This window comes from Podarcis melisellensis (assembly GCF_964234715.1).
Source record: "Podarcis melisellensis genome assembly, chromosome: 6".
NCBI classification, from domain to species: Eukaryota; Metazoa; Chordata; class Lepidosauria; order Squamata; family Lacertidae; genus Podarcis; species Podarcis melisellensis.
In genome coordinates, this window is record NC_138538.1 from 31,268,321 (window position 1) to 31,291,203 (window position 22,883).

At 45.2% G+C, this 22,883-nt stretch overlaps 1 protein-coding gene across 1 annotated transcript; it reads left to right on the forward strand.

Moving 5' to 3' along the window:
* The first annotated feature begins 1,805 nt into the window (after window positions 1–1,805).
* SHISA4 (shisa family member 4) lies at window positions 1,806–22,227 on the forward strand. Its single transcript, XM_081914485.1, has 5 exons — window positions 1,806–1,967; window positions 15,532–15,703; window positions 17,291–17,424; window positions 18,996–19,175; window positions 20,383–22,227. The coding sequence occupies exons 1-5, from the start codon at window positions 1,910–1,912 to the stop codon at window positions 20,427–20,429; spliced, it is 591 nt and encodes a 196-aa protein (XP_081770611.1). The 5' UTR covers window positions 1,806–1,909; the 3' UTR covers window positions 20,430–22,227.
* Window positions 22,228–22,883: the final 656 nt, after the last annotated feature.

The following is a 22,883-nucleotide window of genomic DNA, read 5'->3' on the forward strand; positions in this document are numbered from 1 at the left end:
CAGGCAGCTACTGAGTAGTGCTGTGTTTATTTTTATCTTATCTTGTGTGTGCGCATGCAAAAGAATAGAAACAGTACCAAAAAGCAGCAACAACAGATGTAGATGGTGCAAAGAAAATATTTGGACTGTTTCATTTATTGAACGCAGTAAGTATCACTGTTAATAGTGCTGCCAGAAATTAAGGCAAAGCATTCTTTACAACATGGAACTATAAAGAGCTAAAAGGGAGCCATTTTGGGGGTGTATTTAGAAAATTACAGAGATGAAAAATACCCATATTATACCCAAGGGTTTTTGGGGAAACCTGGGGAAATCCCCCCCAACCAGCACCACTGAAATTGCCACCAATAAATGTTGGGGGTCCTTTGGGCCAGCAAAATTATCTTGGCAGGCCACATACTGCCCATGAGCTGGCCATTTCTGGTTTAAGGGCTAGCTATATATGTTTATATAAAAGTTGAAATTCTCATTTTACCCAGAATAACTATCTGGGCTTTTGTAGTATGATCAAGGAACTGTAGAATTAATTGTTTTGGATGATTTTGCTCACAGACTCAGTTTGTGAATGAGAATAGGTTTGGTGGAAGCTTGGTAAGGTTGGTTCACCTGCATGACTTCAGAAGCTCCTTCTGCAACAAAGGACCTTGCCCTCTGATGACTGAGCTGAATACATTTCTTTCAGGCCATGGTGAGATAATACTAAGGAACCATAGTGGGGATGGTTTTGGTTGTTCTCAAGTCTGATGCTCCAAGTATGTACCTGGGGACCTAGGTGTATGTGTGCCACACAGGTGACTCTTAAGCATGGAGAGATGCTTTTGAGTGGCAGAGGAGAAAGTGGAACTGCTCAAAACCTACTTTACCTCTGCCTTTGCTTTGCCCAAAAAGAAAACAGTGCCCAACAAGATGGTGATGATAGAATAAATTATTCATAAAGGGAGCTGCAGCCCAAAAGGTGATAAGAGAACACCTAGCTACTTTAAATGAATACATATCTCCAGGGCCTGATGAGCTGCTCCCAGGGATACTAAAGGAACTTGCAGATGCAATTTTAGAGGCTCCGTCTATATTCTTTGAGAATTCTTTGGGGTTCCTGTGGGCTGAAGGCAGGCAAACGTCCCTATCTTCCAGAAGAAGAAGAAGAAGAAGAAGAAGAAGAAGAAGAAGAAGAAGAAGGGGGGGATGCCCAAGCAACTACCAACTGGTTAACTTGACGTTGATATCAGGAAAGGTCCTAGAACAGAGAATTAAACAGTCTGCAAGCACTTAGAAAATGATGCGTGGATACAATTTCGGCGCATGTTAAAACTCTCCCTTGTTCAACACAGCCTTTGCCCGCCGTTGATGCTGGCAGCTGTGGAAATGTTCAGCATGTTGACTGGACTCAACCGTAATTGTGTTAGTTTTGAATGGTGTTTGATGGTGCTATTGCACATCGCCACGAAACTAACGCACGACGCGCAAAAATCGCAGTAGGTATACTGTAAATTCTGCAGTGGGGGGGGGGGCATCCTTCCCGCTTTCCACGGCTCTCTTCTCTCGCATACCTAGCAAAACGTGAGAGCCCTCCAGTTTCCAACCTCTTGCCATCGATTTCCAGCCTTTCGCTGCCGTGTAAACTAGTCCTTCTTTCCCTCCCCGATCTCGCCCCGCGCCACCAGCGGCGCCAAGGAGACGCACCGAGGGGAAGCACCGCTGAGCAGCCTCCGCGTCTGGCTCCCCGAGGCCCATCGTCGTGCTCGCCAGTGGGGTGGGGTGAGGATCTCCGCCCTTCCCGGGAGAAGAGGAGGAGGAGGAGGAGGCGTCGCCTCCCGCCCTCCCCCCGGATCCGGTTTCTCGGCTCCCGCCCTCTCCCGCAGCGTCGCCCTGGGGCGCGCCGAGCTGGTCTGAGCCGTCGGGAGCTGCCGCGATGGGAGCCTGGGGCCTGGCGGCGATGGTGCTCTGCAGTCTGGCTGCTGCAAGCTTCGGTGAGGCGGTGGAGGCGAGAGAAGCGAGGGGAAGGGAAGGCAAGGGGGCCCGGGCGAGGTGGGGAGGGGGGCAGGAGGATGGGCCGCCCCAGGGCTACACGCTGCCCCGCCCGAGGTGCCTTTCTCCTCCTCCCGCCCCAGGAGAACAACAGGGGCGCTGGGGGGCACGCCTGCTTCGGGCCCGACCTGTGGAGCCGAAGCCTTGCCTTGTCCTGGCGCCCGCTGGAAATATGGGTCACGGGTCTGGGCGCGCCTCTGCTGGGAGGAGGAAAAGCTTGCGGGGGGGGGGGGACCTGTTTCTTCCCCGGAATTCGAACCCGGGGCAAGTTGTTCCCCAGATTGTTTTTTTCAACCTGAGAAGCCACGCCTCTGAGCATGTGCAAAATGCCTATATCGCGACTGGGTTAAAGAAGCCCGCCAGCTCCTACAGTGGCCAGCCATATGTTTATAGCAGGACATGAGTGCATCGTGATAACCTTTTCCCCAGGGCTTTGAGTCTCCAGCAAGTGAGTTTCAGAGGCTTATTGCCTCTGACAATGGAGGCAATAGATAGTCATCATTAGTAGCCATTGACAGCCCTATCCACTACTATCTATTGTTCCTCTGTTCCCCCAGCTCTCAGCCCCCAGCTCTCATTAGATGGGAGGAAGCCTAGAAGCCTGCGGATCCCCACGTGGTGGCTCTGTCTGTGGGCCCTTTGCTGCTGCTTGCTTGTGAATTGGGGGCTGCCCCCACCCCATATATTTCTCAAGCTTTTCTGCCTTGGGAGTTACATCTTAGACTGAAGCTAACCAGAGGTGTGTATGGATGATTCATGGTGTGGCGAGAAAGTGGATCTAGAGAATTTCCTAACCCCTCTCTGAGTATAGGAAGCTGGGTGGTGGGAGATTCAGGACAGAGAGGAAGCGCTTTTTGAAAGCGCAGGTAGTTAAAACTGGAATTGGTTAAACGCAACCTTTCTCAACCTGCGGGTCCCCAGCTGTTGTTGAGCTACAACTCCCATCACCCCTAGCTAGCAAGGCCAGAGCGCAGGGATGATGGGAGTTGTAGTCCAACAACATCTGGGGACCCACAGGTTGAGAACTGCTGGTACAGGTAGATGTGGTGATGGCCACCAACCTGGACTGCTTTAAAAGGGGGACAAGAGGAACAATAGATAGTAGTGGATAGGGCTGTCAATGGCTACTAATGTTGACTATCTGTTGCCTCCATTGTCAGAGGCAATAAGCCTCTGAAACTCACTTGCTGGAGAATTAGAGCCCTGGGGAAAAGGTTATCACAATGCACTCATGTCCTTCTTGTGGACTTCCTATAAGCATATGGCTGGCCCCTGTAGGGGCAAAATTCTGGATTTGATGGGCCTTTGGTCTGATCCAGCACTGCTCTTCTTATGTTCCTATAAGTGATGTGATGTTTGCCTCTGTAGAATTTCTCTGGATTTGTTCCTATGGAGGCAGACACCCTACGGAGAGTATCGCGCCCAAACTGGTCCTTGACCATATGGATTGCCTAGAAACAAACCCAACAGGAATCTGCTAAGTCTTCTTAGAGTTTTGACTTCAAACTATGTATTCCCTCAATTAGTAATTTTCATTATTATTGTTTTTAAACTGAGGATCTTAAACCACTTTTAGATATATTAAGAAGCTACGTTACACCAAGCTAGAACATTGGTCCATCTTGCCCAGTATCATCCACAATGTGGATCTCCAGGACTTCAGACATTCCCAGCCCTACCTGGAGATGTCTGGGATTGAACCAGGCACTGTCTGCATGCACAGCAAATGCTCTACCACTGAATTGCAATCCTTATTTTTTTGTATTAAGTAGTATATAATCTTCCCAAGTAAATAAGTAGAATTCATGGATTGGTTTTAGGAGCCAGAAAAGAGTCAAATAAAAACTTGCCGTACTAAACACTGAAAATTTCTGAGTGTGCTCCATTGAAGTGAATGGGAGCTGTGCAAGAATGTGAGTATTCATCTCAGTGGACTTTGTGCAGGGAAAAACTTTCAATGGAATTTGCACTTTGTAGGTATTGTATTCTGTTGCTGCATCTTGGGCACCTCTTGGAAGCCACTGAAAATGCACATACAGTACCAATGTCTACCTGCTGAACCCTTTTTCCATTTCCTGCCACGTCCCCATTGAGTTCTTTGTGGGTAATTTTTGTCTGTGGCTAAGGAAGGATGTTGAACCTGTAATTAGAGGGGACCAAGAGAATTAAATGTCTTATTCAGTGTGAGTTTCAAAAATAACTATGCCTTTCTTTTTTTAGAAATGTGGATTTGAGCATTGACTTGAGTGCATGCTGTAACTTATCCCTGGCAGCTGAACATGCTGCTGTCTGACTCTCTCAATAATTCCTTTCTATTTCCCCCAAAAGCAGGGTTATCTGACTATACTATAGAAAGAGCCAGAGTGTACTTGCTAGTGCTCTTTTAATTGACTATTCAGATTGTTGCTTTGCAGTTTGAGGTTTGCAGAGCTGATTCAAATACTCAGGAAAAAAATTATGACACAGGAAACAGCCGTATACTGAGTCAGACCACTGGTTCATCTGGCTCAGTATTGTCTACACTGACTGGCAGCAACTCTCCTAGTTTCAGACTTGGGGGAGGGGTGTCTCTCAGCCCTACTTGGAGATGCCAGGGATTGAACTTGGAGCCTTATGCTTGCAAATCAGACTCTGAACTGCTGAGCTATGGCCCTTCCCAGTGCTACTTACTTACCTTCTACTTCAGAAGGTAGAATTGGGGGACCACATATTTTAATACACTCCTACACTGAAGGCTTATGAAAAGCCAACATGTTAGATGTTATGGAAGAACTGGGAGTGAAACATACTAAGCGTACTTTTGTACGCTTGAAACGCTGAGCATTTTCACATTAGGCACCTCTGTGACAATATGAAGCTGCCTTATTCAGAGCATTGAGCCATCTACCCCAATCACGGGTGCCAACTTGAATAAAATATTGTGGGGGCCCAGGTAAGGTAAAGGTAAAAGGACCCCTGATCGTTAGGTCCAGTTGCGGATGACTCTGGGGTTGCGGCGCTCATCTCGCTTTATTGGCCGAGGGAGCCGGTGTACAGCTTCCGGGTCATGTGGCCAGCATGACGAAGCCGTTTCTGGCGAACCAGAGCAGCGCACGAAAACGCTGTTTACCTTCCCGCTGGAGCGGTACCTATTTATCTACTTGCACTTTGACATGCTTTCAAACTGCTAGGTTGGTAGGAGCAGGGACTGAACAACGGGAGCTCACCCCGTCGCAGGGATTCGAACCGCCGACCTTCTGATCGGCAAGTCCTAGGCTCTTGATCACATGATGCCATGCAGACACACCATTTGAATGGGAATGCCCATCAACTTTGCAGGGACCTGGCCCCCTAAAATATTTTATTGTGGGGGCCGAAGCCCCCACAACCCCTAGGAATTGGCTCCTATGACCCCAATACTGTCTATTCTGACTCGCTGCAGCTCTCCGCTGTATTAAGGCAGAAGTATTTCTGCTTAACTGGAGGTGCCAGGGGTTGATGAGGCTTTCTATGTACCAGTTGCGTGCTCTGTCACTGAACTAAGGCCCCTCCAATAATTTGCCTGTAGTTGCTTTTCTTTAAATCTGAAGCAAATGGAAAGCCTGTATCGGCAGGAATGCACTTGTTGTTTCTTTTACACGTTTTATCCTATGGTAACAACTATTGCTATATGGAACAAGTAGTACTGAGAGCCTCAAATATATTTCTGCATGTTTTATGAAAACAGTATCTGTATGGAATCTATAAACTCTGTCTCTCTTGTGGGGTGCCATTTTCTAAATTGTGCTGATAACTATGATGGGCCTGTGATTAACAAAGTAAATGCCAGCAATGATATTTACAAGAGAGAGATACAGAATTGATTCCTCAATTCTGAAAAATGGTCTCTCCTCAGAGTGTTGTCCCAGACTGCTGTCTCAGATTAACTTAATATAGATTACTCATCCCTTAACATACCCATTAGAGTTATTACTGGTACTTGTTTGTTACATTTATATCCCAACTCTCCTCTAAGGAATTAAGGGTGCCATACATGGTTCTTCCCCTCCTCATTCCGACCTCTCAACAACTCTGGCCCAAGGTCCCCCAGTGAGTCTCATGAATGGAGATTTTAACCCTGATCTCCCGGGTCCCAGTCCAAACCACTGAGTCTCTTGGGCTTGCCAATCGTAAGATCAGCGGTTTGAATCCGTGCGACGGGGTGAGCTCCTGTTGCGCTGTCCCAGCTTCGACCAACCTAGCAGTTGGAAGGCACACCAGTGCAAGTAGATAAATAGGTACCTCTGTGGCAGAAAGGTAAACGACTTTTCTGTGTGCTCTGGTTTCCATCACTGTGTTCCATTGCGCCAGTAGCGGTTTAGTCACCCTGGCCACAAGACCTGGAAAGCTGTCTGTGGACAAACGCTGGCTCCCTTGGCCTGAAGCGAGATGAGCACTGCACCCCACAGTTGCCTTTGACTGGACTCAACCATCCAGGGGTCCTTTACCTTTTTTTTTTTTTACCGTCCAACCACCAAACTGACTTACTAGTAAGTCACAATTTTACTGCTGATTTCAGACACTGATTTCTACCCAGCTTCTTTATGTAAATAAACAGTTCCATAACAGTTCCTAGAGACAGAAGAAAGCTTATTTTTCTTGCACCCCAATGTTTATTAGTCCTGTTTTCCTACTGAGGAGCAGAAAAACCCTTTATTCTTGAAGCTACAGTACTTACTGGGCAGAAAAACCTCTCCAGTGCTTTGGCAGATGGAGTGTTAGGGGCTCTTTCTGTAACAGTCTGTTGTGTTTGGTCTGTGGCAGTAGTTTTGTTCAGTAGAGGAGTAATCTAAGATCTATGGCAAGTCAGATGACCCTGCCTTAGATCTAGATATAGGGTGGAATTCAATGGAGGCGTTGCATGCATGGAATGAGCTCTGCTCATGCAGTGGGATTTCCCTCCTTTCCTATCCCCTCTGCCCCCTAAATCTTCTCTGGAGGGTTGGGGGGGGGGGAAATCCCAGAACAGATTTAGGGGGTGTGCAGGGGGAAATGTCCCACTGTGTAAGTAAACCTTGTTTCCTCTCTTAGTGCTACATTGAATTGAGTTCCACCCACAGTCTCTGCCCCACACTTGAGATTAAAAAAAGTTTTCAAAGCAGTTTTCAATTTGCGACAATTAAAAACACATACAGAAGTTATGCTGCTATTCCCAACACAAAATACAGCTGCAAAGAGATGGGCTTTTAAATAAAAAAAAATCAAGGAAAGGTTCTGGCAAGAGCAAGTCAGCGTGGTAGGAGAAAATGTGAGTCACAAATCTAAGTAACTGAGGCTCAAACTACGCATAATGGTGGCAGACTAATCAGTTTAAAACCAGGGGCTCGCCTCATTGCATAAAAAGGAGGGGGTGAAAACCTAATTTATAGAGCAAAAAGAGTGTGCAGGTGGGGGTGTAGGCCAGACAGGAAGGAGAGCCTATGATCCTCCAGTTGTTGTTGGACTCCAACTCCCATCAACTCCAACCATATCTGGCTGTCAGGAATGATGGGAATTGTAGTCCAGCAACATCTGGTGGGATGGTCTCTGGATCAGTAATAGCCTCTTCCTTTAAAAATCAAATCAGCCATGGAAGGCTGTGATCAAGAGTAGAAGAGTCTCTTTAACCATGACCATTTTACTGTTCAAAATTACTCTCTTGACTGCTTTTTCATCTGTGATACCTATATTTCTTTCCTTTCTTGGGAAGAAAAGCAGCTTTGGCAGCAGGGGCTTAAAGGTAAAGGTAAAGGGACCCCTGACCATTAGGTCCACTTGTGACCGACTCTGGGGTTGCGGTGCTCATCTCGCTTTATTGGCTACCACCAGAGTGGTATCTCTTTATCTACTTGTACTTTGACGTGCTTTTGAACTGCTAGGTTGGCAGGAGCAGGGATTGAGCAACGGGAGCTCACCCCGTCGTGGGGATTCAAACTGCCGACCTTCTGATCGGCAAGTCCTAGGCTCTGTGGTTTAACCCACAGCGCCAACCGCGTCCCTAACAGGGGCTAACACTGATAAAAAGGCCAGAGGAGGAAACAGCACCCCCCCAGAGGAGAAACACATCACCCCTATCACCAGCACACAAAAGCAGGAGCCTTAAGTGGGCTCAGTGTAATCTTTCATTAGAACTTTATTTTTTCTAAAGCAAACATTCTTCTTCTGTTCACTATCCTATAGATTTCAAAAGTAGCTGTTCCATCTTTTCCTTACTAAATAACTATATGAAATACTGCATAGAAGTTATAGATTTGAGATTCCCCTCTGTCAGATACATTTAAAAGCTGGTTAAAGAACTCAGCCTCTAGAATTATATGTACAATGCAGTGCCACTTGTGTGGGTTTCCTGTTTAATAACAAAAATTCCTTTTATTAAAATATTTTCTTGGATAACAAAAGTACATACTGTACAGCATATCTGTTTGCAATTCATAGAGTCCTTTCTACAGATTGGTTGTCTGGGTTTTCTGTTTTGCTTTGTTTTGATAACGGTTTATTTCCCCCCTCATTATCTGTAGCAACACCCAAAAAATAATAGAATTGAAAGAGAAGGAAGAATCAGAACAAAAACAAAAAAAAACCCCCCAAAAAACTTGGAATTCTTGAAAAACAGATGCTTTGTGTTGTCTAAAACTATCTGGAAGATAAGAGACTTCTAGTCATTAAATGATGCCTATGTTCTTGCAGCTGAGCTGCTCCTTGTCACCTTCTTAGAGGATTGAGGATGTATTCACTTGCTGTTGGGTGTGTGCTTGGGGAGGGAGAGAGAGAGTTGGTGGCTTCAGAGCTAAATGCTTTAACTGAGCATAATCAGATGAAGATGTATATCAGACAAATATTAATCAAAGGAAGACAAGATAATCCCATGGTGGAGACAGCAGGGGAAATGGATCTACTTACAGTAACAAGAGTGGATTCTTTTGTAGCTAGCTAAATGTGAAAGGCTGAATGAAAAATTGCTGTTGGGGGGGGGGGAAGCTGGGAGAATGAAGTCTGGGAACCCTTAAAGGGAGGGAAATCAACAAGGGAGGAAAAATAAAGCATGGGGGGAGGCATAGAAGAAGGCAGATATCTGTTGGCAGAGCACGAAACTTTTAATCTCAGTGTTGTGGTTCAAGTCCCACATCTGGCAAGAGATCCCTGCATTGCTGGGAGTTGGACTAGATGACCCTTGGGATTCCTCCCAATACTACCAGTTTATGCTTCTAAGGGGGAGACTGAGCAGAAATATGACATTTGAGATCCATGATAGAAGTCTTGTAAGAGGTCAAGTGCTGAATTGCCTTAAGAAGGTTGCAACTGTCATGAGTTTGGTTGAATTTATCTATCCATCCATCCATCCATCCATCTGCCAGTCATAATAATGATTGCCATGGTCTCTTGCTCTTTACCTCAGTACAGTGGTACCTCAGGTTACAAACACTTGGAGTTACAAACTCCACTAACCCGGAAGTAGTACCTTGGGTTGAGAACTTTGCCCCAGGATGAGAACGGAAATCGCGACACAGTGGCAATGGGAGGCCCTATTAGCAAAAGCGCACCTCAGGTTAAGAACGGTTTCGGGTTAAGAACAGACCTCCGGAATGAATTAAGTTCATAACCCAAGGTACCATTGTATTAGGTTTAATGTGAGTTTCTTGCATCCAATTGTGCATCTTGGTGGTGCTGTCCATGGTACCATCTGTGGTACCATTTTAATGACCAGGTACAGTATTGTGAGGTATTGCTTCAGAGCCAATATGGGGCAACTTCCATACTGAGATTCCTACTCCCACCCCCACATTCTGTGCACTTGTGATCTGCAAGCTGTAGAAGCAGAGTTTTTTAATCAAGTTGATTGGATCTGTCTTAGTCTTTGGGTGGTTGGTGAAGACCTTTTTATTCTGAAAAACTTCTGAGTGGATCTGGCTAGATGCTTCTGTTAAATATGTCCATACCTACACTTATCTTTCTATAGACATTTGTTTCTGTCTTGGATCTGTGTTGCTTATGACCCCAATAATACTAGGAGGGTGGTTTTTCCTTTTTTCCAGTTTTGTATAAGGAAGAGATGTTTTTACTGCACTAAAGGAGTTGATGCCAGAAACGTTAATTATTCAAGCTCTGTTGCAAGAGTGCTTTTTCCATGCTTGGCAATATCTCTGCACAAAATACTAAAGAGTGATTAAACTCAGTAAATCGACTATCTAGCCAAAAACAAGTCTGTTGTACGAGCGTCTCTAAGATCATATTGAAATAGATAGGGAGGTATATAATTCAGATTTCTGGTTGGAAGACACTGAAGAAATTCCTTTCCGATGTCCAAATCTTCCTACAGATGGATAGCTTACATGTTAGAAGGCTACGCTTGTATTAGCTTGCTTTTCTACCTTTCCATCCTGTCATCGCAGAGCTATTCCTACTGCATGCCTCAAACCCTATAGAAGAAGTAATATGAGAGTGTTAATGGTGGCTGTGCACACCCTTTTCTCTTTTCTGGGCTTCCAGTGCCAGGGGAAAGAGTGATGCTGTGGTCTGCAGAGAGAGAGAAAGGGAGGTGCAGCTGTTCCTCCTACAAAAAAATAATAATAAAAAAAAAACTTATATATTGCCTTTCCTGGCTGCTAGTCCTGGCTCAGTAAGTGAGCACAGCAAATATGGACCCTTGATGAGATTTTCTTTCCTGAGACCCAGTATATTTCCATTTCTGTTTTTTGAACCAGGTGGCTATGACCTTTAGGTGTCTGTCAGCCCTGTAGTTCTGTGGTCTCATAGCTGTTTTTCAACTTTCTTAACCCACAAAGCCATGCAACTTCTAGCTAATGTTTCTCAGTCAGTCTGTATTGTGGGTGGGACAGTGGGTCAGAGGAAGGGCCTTTTCAGCAATGGCATCCCAATTGTGAAACACCCTCGAATCTCGCGTGGCATCTAGATCATGATTGTCTATTTTGTTTTATTCCCCCCCCCCAGACATTTTGAGATTATTTAAAGATTTTTGGTATTTTTAATTCTGTTGTTTTCATATATGTTTTGCTGCACCTGGTTTTATGTAATTGTTTAATTTTGTAGTGCAGGTTTATTTCTGTTTAATATTTAGGGTTCTGGTTTTTTAAAATGATTTTAACATTTATTGTTGACTGAGAGGGTAGTGCTAATTGGGTGCCTTAGGGTGAAGGGCGGGTAATAAAATAACAACAACAACAACAACAACAACAACAACAACAACAACAGTAATAATAGAAATGCAAAATATGTTCGTAAATAATAAACGTAGTTTCCATGGACTGGGGGACACTGAGCACACCCAAGATAAAGGGAAGTCACTGTATTTATTAAAATGTATATATATATTATTGATTCATTACAAAGAGAAAAGTGCAAACATAACAGCTAGACTGCGGCAGCTAGACTGGTGACTGGGAGCGGCCGCCGAGACCATATAACACCGGTCTTGAAAGACCTACATTGGCTCCCAGTATGTTTCCGAGCACAATTCAAAGTGTTGGTGCTGACCTTTAAAGCCCTAAACGGCCTCGGTCCAGTATACCTGAAGGAGCGTCTCCACCCCCATCATTCTGCCCGGACGCTGAGGTCCAGCGCTGAGGGCCTTCTGGCGGTTCCCTCATTGCGAGAAGCAAAGCTACAGGGAACCAGGCAGAGGGCCTTCTCGGTAGTGGCGCCCACCCTGTGGAACACCCTTCAAGCAGATGTCAAAGCAATAAACAACTACCTGACATTCAGAAGACATCTTAAGGCAGCCCTGTTCAGGGAAGTTTTTAACGTGTGATTTTACTGTATTTTTGGTTTTTATGGAAGCCGCCCAGAGTGGCTGGGGAGGCCCAGCCAGATGGGCGGGGTATAAATAATAAATTATTATTATTATTATTATTATTATTATTATTATTAAAAGTACAAAGACAGAAGTCACTGTATGGGAATTGTATTTATTGAGTAATCATCAGATCATTACTTTTGAGATTTGCCTTAATCTTGTATTTACTGCCAGAGATTACAAACACATTTCTAGATTCTGTGGCATGGTGAGAATACACCTTCTCTGCAAGGGAATTGCTTGCACGGTGGGGAGGGGCTGCTTTTAGAATTGCAGATGTTGAAGGGACTAACATTTGTCAAAAAACAGAGTGCTGTGTTAGTAGTTGGTGTTTTGGACTAGGGCTGGTTCAGATCTCCACATCAATGTGTGATGTTGTAACTTAACCTGTCTCACAAGATTGTTGTGAAAATATAGTGGTGGTGGTAAGAATCATGCCCATCATTTGGAGCTACTTGGCGAAAGGACAAAATATAAGTAAATAAAATAGCTTGTGTACGACAGATGGTTATGACAGTTCCTTCAGAAGTTCAGCATAGTTTGAAAACAAAATGTATTAAAATAACGTATGGTTTAAGTGCAGGTCATTATGATGGCATTGAAATAAGCTTGAACTGGATGGATTTGCCAATTTGCCCCATCATTGCCCCAAAGTACTAGATAGTTTCCTCACTGCTAAAATACAAGCAGACCCTGCATGCTCTATGCACCTAGTGCATCGATACAGCTTCCTAAAAGATTTTAGAGCTTATGACAGTTGCTATGGCCCAAAGGTCACAGGCAGAATGACAGGAGGGTGGGATTCCTGAGTAAGGAGCTGGACCTGGCTGGATAAGGCAGGTTTCATGAATCAAAGCCGCGCTGTGTGTATAGAGCAGGGCATGCACCATTTCCATCCATTCCAAGGCGGCTGATCATGTTCCATATGTGGAGATTACATTTGGAAGAGAAGGGGACTTGGAGCGTGAGTATGAACTTCCAAAACATGATACTCTAGGTGGCAATATAAAACCACGGCAGCTGCCCAGTCTACATGTCTCAAAGAGCGGAGGAGTTTCAGTTTCCTGTTCCCCTGCTGCCCTGACTCACGGCCAGGTCTGATGTAATATGATCTATGTGTGCCTGATTTTTCTCGCCTGCGACAGGCTTTATATATGCATGCTCATCTACATTTCCAAGAAGGAAGGACATCCATGTGACTTCAGCACCTGCCCCCTCGTCTATTTATTTTAAAAGCAGAATGGCTACATGTGCACCATGTTGTCTGGACAACAGGAAAAGTAGTTTTGTCCTACATTTTGTTCAACTGCAGATAAGGAGTGACAATGAGTTAATACAGCCCATGAAAAGAATAAAAGAAGAGCCTGCTGGATCAGGCCAAAGCCCCATCTAGTCTACAGCACTCTTCCACCCCACTTGCAATGTTCAGCAACTGGTATGCCAAAGCACACTACTTCTGATATCTATAATGGCTAGCGAGCATTGCCATAGGCTTGTCTGCATGAATTTGTCTTATCTCCTTTTAAAACCATCCAAACTGGTGGCCATCACAACACCTTTCAACAGTGTGCCGTTTAACTATGTGCTGTGTCTGTCCTTCCAACATTTGGCTTTATTGGATAGTCCCAGTGATCTGTTACTTCTCTTGCTCAGGACATAGGGAATTGGAGGCTGTCTGGTTAATTGTTTCTGCTTCCGAGGGAAAAGGAGAAGGGAATTGAAGTAGGACTTGAAAAAGTGAAGAGGGCGAAAGTGTGCCAAAAGCTTCTTACATATCCCCATTGGGAGATGTTTACTCTAGAACAGACATGTCCAACTCCCAAGAGACTGTGATCCTACTCCCAGTATAAAAAAACTGGCAGTGATCTATCAAAGGTGGCAACTAAATGGGGGGAGATTTGCCAAGGGTTGTTTAGCTTTTTTTGGGGGGGGAGGCCAGAGTTGTTTCTCAGTGATCACTTCCTATTGTCCCGCAATCTACCTGGGGCACCCCTTTGATCTACAGGTTGGACATCCCTGCTCTAGAACAACAAACATGTTACCTGGAGGCCAGGAGCTCATTGCATTGAGCACCCACAACATCTGTCCAGCAGGCAGACAGTCATACTTCTGACATTCTGAATAGGCCTAACATCCTTGCTTCATCTCTGATATTATGGTTTGTTATGCTAATTTGTTTTGGAGAATAGCAGGTTGGAGAGAATAGCCTGCCCTGGTCTCCTTGCCCAGCTTCCCACCTCACCTGTCACTTTGAAGCTTTGCCACTGGGCCCAAGATCCTTCATCAGATGGGGCTCCCCTCCAGTGTGGAATAAAGACTATTACCTTTACCTGGTTTACAAAGGAGAGGAGTTCATGTGAGGTTTAGTGCATTTATTTCAAAGGACACTACTAGCATTAGGACTCTTGATCACTTGTTAGGTGATACAGTGTTGCTTTGATTGGATTGGAAACTGGATGAAGATTAAGCATTAGCTATTTTAGGAGTCCCAGCCAATGTATAGAGGGTGTCAATACTGCCTTGTCCATTTAAATAGAGGGCTTCAGTGGAAACTTTCAAGTGCATTTTATCTTGACCTGCTATATCTTTACTAGCTCCCTTCAGTGGAAATGGAAGTTTTTGGTTAAAGTACCCTTGATGGTAGCTATTATGTTGCACACCATTTCTATTTATGGGAATTCTTTAGCCACAGAGAATTTGAAAGTGTTGCTGTCTCACTTAGTGTGACCCGGCTGTTCTTACTTTGGTAGGGAATTTACTGTGAAATTGTCACTTTTTTTTAAATGAAGGCATCTGCACAGAGAACAAAACACCCCTATCTCATGTTTTGTCTGTTTAGTTTCTGGTTTGTTTGTTTTCCTCTCAGCAGTCCTAAAATCCAACTTTTAAAAGCTCTATAGAATAGGTGCATAATTTCCCCATGTGTAGATGACCTGCTGGGTGACTATTTTGGCCAGTTATGGCCTGCATAGATTGTCCTAGTCATTTTCTTCTCTGTCAGGAATAAACACTATCACATTAACCCCTCCATTTCTATGGTGGAGAGGCAATCATGATTGGCAGTGCAGTGAAAGGGGAGTATTTAACCCTTCCCTCACACATAATGGCCCCAAGGAAAATGGCCCCACTCCAACATTTGGGCTGTGGAAAAGCGGAGTGTCCCCTTGGCTGAAGAGTGTTAGAAGTTTGGAAACAGATTTGCTGTTCTACTTCGAGCATCAGCGTTTTGGTTGCGGCTAAATTGTCCACCTCTGAAAGCAATCGCAGAGAAAGAACAGAGAATTGTGATATGGAATTGCAATACGAATTTTCCATTTGTATGCATTCATGCAGGAAATTTATACTGCATTTAGAGGAAGATGTGCAGTATATCCTGATATCCTGGTCCTTGTAAAAGTGGATCTTGAGAAGGGAATAGCTAGATTACAAAGACTTTATCTTGTATTATTGGATTGCATTCTAGTACGTTCCTTAGGCTGTATTCCAGTGGTGAAAGAAAATAGATGGTTGGTTTTATTTCTGGTATGAATGCTAGCAGTGATAAAGTTGTGCTGTTATATGGCATGACTGCCATTTATTTTAAGCATGTGGGTAGGGAAGCAGACAGGTTGCAGTTGGCAAGTGGTGAGGGAAATGTACTCTGCACATGCTCAGAGGCAGGTAAAGACTAACGAATGACTTATTCAACCTCCCCACAGTCTCAGCTGATGAGGACTGCAAGTGGTACATGGACCGCAATGGCTCATGGCATCCCGGCTTCGACTGCCACTTTCCCTCCTTCTGCTGTGGTGACTGCTATCAGCGTTACTGCTGCATTGACCTCAGGAAACTCCTCACTGAACGGCAACAAAAGCACTGCATAGCATTTGGGTAAGAACAGGCAAGATGTGTGCCAAGGAAGGGAGGGGCTGGGAGAAAAAGAGAGAGAGGAAGAAAGGATCAAGGTTGTGCTTCAATACTTGAAAAGGCTAAACCAGATGGAGCTGAGGAGGAAAGAAGTGAGCAGACTTCTTATTATCCCGCAGCCATGGAGGGGTTGCAAATTTGTTCAGATCATAATAGTGGCTGTGGGGGGGGGGCAAGGGAATAATTTCCTCTGAGAGGTTTTGATAATCAAAATTCCTGCTGTGCAGCTAGCTGGGAATGGCTTTCACCATGGAGATGGCCCCTGAGGGATGTTGGAAAATTCTGACAAAACAGAAATGGGAGTGGGATTTGCCAATGTTCATTTATTTGCCCCATGTCCAAAATAGACATCCATCCAGTGAACATGATTGTTATTTGCTGCTGCTGCTTTCCATCCTCAAACAATAAGCAATTAATTACATCCCTCCCCCTATTTGCATTGCATCTCTTTGCATTGAAATGACAGGGGTGGAGTAATGCAGTGGCAAGGTAATGGCATAATTTACTTAATTAATTACATAAATGATGTAAGTTACATAAATTTGCTACAGTGGACAGCGAGATGAATAACATTGTTTTTGGCAGAAGGTGAGATGCAGCAGAATGGAAACAGTGCTGCATGCTGGGAATACAGGGCAGAACGAAAAACCCTGCCTTTTCACATCCCTACTGCAGACACGTGTATGTATACACACACCTCACTGATTTGAGCATAAAGTACAGAGCTCATACCTCAGTTAGAAATCATGGATATTATAGGTAAGATCAATCCCTAGTGAAGGTGAACCTCATGGGATCTCCTACTCCAGGGTTGGAAAACCTCAAGCCCAAGGGCTGAATGTGGCCCTCCAGGCCTCTCTGTCTGGCCCTCCGGTCTGCTCCATGTCCTCCTTAAGTACTTCTGCCTGGATGGAACATATCCTAGAATTCTGATATTACCTCTGGATTGCCTGGCTAGAAGATGAGCTGTGTGAGCAACTTCTGACATTTGTGCAGCTGGAGTGCAGCCTACTATACAAAGGTTGCTCCACCCATTTTTAGCCTCTGACCCCACCTACTTTTTGTCTCTGCCCCTGTCCATCAATGGCATGTGCCCTGCTCCCTCCAAAGGGTGCCCAGGAAGGATCTGCTCCAAAGGTTGTTGGGTTCTACTCTGCCCTCATCAGCTTCCAGTTAGCTTATCAAGGCTTCCTGTTGATGCCCTGGTGAGTTAACTATTTATTCCATTTAACCCACAATCAGGGTAGCTAAAAACTAGAAGCAGCATTTGACTACACATTTAATGCAGACTAATACATGAAACTGTTATTCTTAATCATGTAATTATAGGTATGGGGTAGAGGGAGAGTGCTTTTTTTTTACGTACAGCTAAAAGTAATCTGTCACTTAGCTCATCTATATTGACAACACAATTTCCTCCTGCTATTATTAAGAAAAACTCCATTTATTTCTACCTCAATCAAGTCTACTTCTGGAATCTCCGATGTCTGGTTTGGTATCAGATGCTATTGTATGCACAGCTCATTTATCACCTCTGTCTGTATTCTATAGCCCCAAAACCATTGCTGGCATCGCTTCAGCTGTGATTCTCTTTGTGGCTATTGTTGCCACAATTGTCTGTTGCTTCCTGTGCTCCTGCTGCTACTTGTACCAGCGACGGCATCACCTTCAGACACCCTATCAAGGTAGGAGAAGTCCTGGTGATGTGGGCCATGACCTTCTTTCTCACAAGTAGCTCAGGATTAGAGATGATATGAATCTCCACAATCTGCAAATTCTTATGCAGATACTGTTTATATGCTTTTGTGGAAGTGTTCTGGTAAGCTGCAGGTCTGATAATATCAAAGTTTTATGATTTTTATTTTTCTTAAGGATGTTCAAGGTCATGCAAAGCAAAAACAAATCAAATTTTCTTTGGTTTTAAACCTGTTCTGGATAACAAGATATATTCATGTCTCATAATGGAGCATATAACACGCAGAGAGGGCTTCAGCTGGGGATCAGCCCATTTTCTATAAAATGCATTCATATTTTCAATGGGACTTCTACAGTTCAGATGTGCTTTCCAATGGGGAATTTTTCCTGTGGCATTTGACTAGCTACTGTGGAAGACAGAGAGTGTTAGAGTAAATGGAACTTTGGTCAGATCCAGCAAGGCAGGCCTTACAGAACATTTGGCTTAGGCCTTCATGTTCTCTGTCTTGGAGATGTTATAATCTATCTATAGCATACTGTGTTTGTTGTCCAGTTAAATATTCTATGTAGCCTCTTCTGCAAGGATATTCATCAAGACAACTGACCTGCAAGAGTAGACCTACACATTAGTAGATTGGGGCACTTAGCTGTGCTTTTATTTGCATGTGTGGACTGTGAAAGCATGTTTGTTGTTTAGTCATTTAGTTGTGTCTGACTCTTCGTGACCCCGTGGACCAGAGCACGCCAGGCACTCCTGTCTTCCACTGCCTCCCGCAGTTTGGTCAAACTCATGTTGGTAGCTTCGAGAACACTGTCCAACCATCTTGTCCTCTGTCGTCCCCTTCTCCTTGTGCCCTCAATCTTTCCCAACATCAGGGTCTTTCCCTGAAAAGCTTATGTGAAAACATAAACAACAGCAAATGAAGCTATGGGGATTAAATGGAAAGCTTTGGTCCCCCAAAATAAATAATTCCAAAATGTGTGTAAAATGATGAGCACACTACATTCATGTTTACACCGATATGATCTGAGCCAGCAGGTGACTGACCAGGAAAGCTCAATGAAAACATTGGCTCAGTATGCCACTTTAATAGTAGTAGTAGTAGTAGTAAATTTCATGTTAGGAAGGCTTAGGAAAGGGTTTGAAAACAAGCCTGCTGATGTTGTAATGCCTTAATACAAATCCATGGTGAGACCACACTAAGAATACTGTGCACAGTTCTGATCTGTGCACTTAAGAAACAACACAGTACAGCTCAAAAAGTTGCAGAACCAGACTCCCAAAAGACCAGAGGCTAGAACACCTCCCCTAAGAGGTACAATGTCGGGGGCTGTTTAATTTAGGGGGGCGGAAAGCAAGTTAGGGGAAGCATGGAGGTGAATCTGTGGCTCTTCACATGTTGGATTCCAAAGTCCTATTGACACTAATCAGCATGCCAAATGTGAAGGGTTGAAGGGAGCTGCAGTCCAGCCACATCTAGAGCATCACAGGTTTTCCTTGCCTGACTTGTAGACTCATCAGCCCAGCATATGCTCACAGAATCTGTTTCCTTTGTCCCAGGTCAAGAGATCCCACTTTCTGGCTATCCTGCCCAGCCTCCAGGGCCTTACCCTATGGATCCCAAAGCTGGGCCAGCACCATATCATCCTGGCTATACACCAGTTGTTTCCTATCCTCCCACAGCACCAGCTGCACAGTATCCTCTTTACCCACCTGGGCCACCATACTACAACCCTGCAGGTAAGAAAGTAGGGGGGGAATTAGACTTGAAGACAAGTGAGCCTTAGTTAAAGCTTTGTCTTATCCTCTCCTTCTGTATAGAGAACCTTCCTTAGGAATTGAAGTGTTGCATTTCATTCAGCCACCAAATGGGGAAAGAGGGGGCTGGTGTTGGGAACCTTCAGGTTTTGTTAGACATAAACTCCCATCTTCCCCAGCTACCATGGACAATACTCAGGGATCACGGGAATTGTGGTCCAGAAACTTCTGCAGGTTTCTGAGATTAGCCACCTTGTTCTAGACCAACATCTCCAGAACAGAGGTTACTACCGGGAAGTGGAAGATGGTCCAACAGGGCAAATGGTGAACTCTTCTACCAACATTGGCCAGCCTCTGCCTGCCTTCTTAACTTACATTCATTCCAGGGGGTGGCACTGTCTCCTCCCAGGTATCAGGGTTGCTGTTGACTCCTACATCTGTAGGGTAGGCTGCATTTCAGCCATTGCTAACTCAGCAGGGAGGAGGATGTGGAGGTGGGAAACTCAAATTAGTTGGCTCTGCAGTCATACCTTGGTTTTCAAACAGCTTAGTTCTTGAAAGTTTTGGCTCCCAAACGCCGTAAACCCGCAAGTGAATCCAAATGTCTGATGGGGCTTCCGCAGCTTCTGATTGGCTGCAGGAGCTTTCTGCAGCCAATCAGAGGCCATGCTTTGGATTCCGAACATTTTGGAAGTCAAACGGACTTCTGAAACGGATTCCGTTCAACTTCCAAGGTACGGCTGTCCTTGGCTCTGGCTCCATGTGTTGTTGGCCTCTCTGCCTTCTGTCTTACCAGTCCCAATGGGCACACTAGCCATCACGGCTACCTGGGTGGTTTAACGATAAATTCCTCTTCACAGAGAGCTCTGGGAATTGTAGCTCTGGAGGCAGAATCTGGGTCTTCTCATAACTCTCAGCACACTTCAGCTCCCAGTATTCTTTAGGGGAAGCCATGACTTTTAAAAATGGTATCATAGTGCTTTAAATCTGTGGTGTGAATGTGGCCCGAGAGCTTCTTCTGGTTATTCCTGAGATGTGGGGGGACAACACCTCCCTTATCCTTGTGCACTGTGCAGTATGCAACTGCTGAGGGATGACTTTCACATCCACCCCTCCCTATGAGGCTAGTCTCACTTTAACCTTCAGTGCTTCTGGCCACATCCTGATTGCCCCTCTCTTTCTGCTGCAGCTCCCCCACCCTACATCCCACCACAGCCGTCACAGCCCAGCACCTGAGGAGGACCTTGCAGAGACTATCCAAAGGAGCCCTTTCTCTCTGGGTCTGCCGTTTCCACAGAACCTGTATTGGGTTTCCCGCTGCACTGAAACTCCAGCCCAAGCTTCAGCAATTGCCAGTGTCCCTACTAGTTACCTTTTGCTCTGCATGGTAGGAGGCATCATGACTCTCTACATCTTTGCCTGCGCACCCGCCACCCCCAATTCTTGCAATTCCTGCCTGTGTCACTGTGGGGAAGCTGATAGTCCCCCTTGCTTTCCACCTGGGCTCAGGAAAGAGCATGTGTTAAGACCGCCACAAATGCCATATGTGTCACTTGACCGTTCCATCGACTGTGCAGCTGAGCCTCTTCGATGGGAAAGGAAGAGGTGTCTCAAGGTGGCAACGAAGAACAAAGTGCAATTGTCTGTATCTCACAGAAGGACACCGGTCCACCCTGTTCCCTGACAAAGCACAAGGATCCATTACGTCTGCTGTTCATGGCCCCAGGTTGAAGTTTTGTCTCTTAAGGAAGTCCTGAAACTTAGGGAAAGTGGGGTGGGAGGATACCCAAATACCCCAGGAGCCTGATATCACATGTGGCTGTTATGCGCCATTAAATTTACTCACCCACTGTCCCTCCTTTTTTTACAAACAGCTAAGCTGGGTACTTATCCAGCATCCCTTACACAAACCCTTTCCACTTCAGCTTTGTCTGTGGCCTTTGAGGGGTGGGTGGAGCTTAGAGCATCTACTTTAAATGATGTTCTTTGCAGCGTAGCCATTATTTCACATTTCCCCAGGAAGTTATTGGTGCTCCCTGCAGCTTTGCCCGTATTCTGGCTGCATGGCTCTTTGTCTTGGCTGAGCAGCTCACCAATCTGCTCCTGCAGGCTTAAACCAGCCCTTCCTCTCAAACGATAGCAACCTTCGGTCTGTGGAGATGAGGATGCAAGGTCCAGGGTGATGTCTCTCTCCTGATTCATTGACGCCAACCTTTGGAGCAGATAGTGTTGGAAACTGACTCTTACAGTTTAATTCTCTGGAGTAGAATCATGGCACAGGGAGCAAGGCAAGAGTGTGGAACAAAGGCGCAATATACCAGTCAGGGTACAAAAGCGGTCATTGTGTGCAAAAAGGGAAATGTTGATGTCACAGCAGTGAAGCAGTTCCCCTTGAGCTCATGGCTCTTAGGAATGGATGAGGCCAATGGGCCCATTGTCAAGAGGGAAAATGCACCATGCATGTGACCTTTACTGCAAGACCAGAGCACAACTTTACATGGTTTGTTGCTGTCTTATGGAGCTGGGCTGCCGAGAACGTTGTCTGGGAGTACATCTCAGCTCAGACCTCTGTCTCTAGGGTGGAGAATCTCGCAAATATTTATTTGAAGTATGGAGCAGTATAGAAATAGCTTAAATAAATAACCTGTGCCCTCCACTGCTGGACTCCATCAACACCAGCTAACATGGCTAATAGGCAGGGATGATGGAAGCAGTAGTCTAGCAACATCTAGAACAGCCTGCCCCCACCTCAGGTTCCCAAACATTGCTGGACTACAACTCCCATCAGCCAAAGCCAATGGTCAGGGATGATGGGAATTGTAGTCCAACCAGCTGGGAATCCAAAGTTGGGAAAGGATGATTTGGAGGACCCCAGGTTCCCCACCCCTACCCTAGGTCAAGCCTTGTTCCCACTGTGTGGGGGGTATGGCCCTGCTATTTTCCGGGAGCTCATGTTATAGTCAGAATGACAAGTGTTGGCATCACAAAATGTTGGCTAAAATGTGGATTAAACTTGTAAATACCGATAAAGCAACTGTTTTACGTGTGTGTTCTTCCTCTCTGTGAGGCATACAGGATGGTACATAAACCTGAAGCTGGTTCTGGGAGAATAACAACACTTAAGAGCGCTTTTCTCACTTTTGGAAGGATTAAGAGCTTGATATGGGGAAAATACGAGTATGTTGGAGAAAGGAAGGAAAGTGAGTCGGTGTGGTTCTGCACTGAGGTGTGCACCCACAGGCCACTCAGAGTATTAATGTTTACAAACAGCTGCAAAGGTAAGCTTCTCCCACTTCTAAAATGTAAATTATCAAGCAAGCTGGGGGGGGGGCCGCGGGAAATATAGGCCAAAGTAGCCCAGCCAGTATAAAATAGCTAACTATAGCCTGGTTGCCATGGTAACACAGGCTTGAATTTGGAACAGTGCTCTTGGTGTGCAAAAATATCCCTACAGCGTTTCCCTGAACTGCAGCCCCATGTTTTAATTACAGCACTGTTTGAGAAACCTGTAGACCTTCAGATGTTACTGGACTGCAACTCATCAGTCTCCCCAGTTGGGCTGATGGGCGTTGACAGCCCAACAATAGGTGAAGGCACTCATGTTCCCCATCACAGAGGTACAGGTTTGCTCTCCTCCTTGACCCTCAGAGCTTTCTCTTTCTCTCCCCCTGAAGCATTCCTTACCAAATG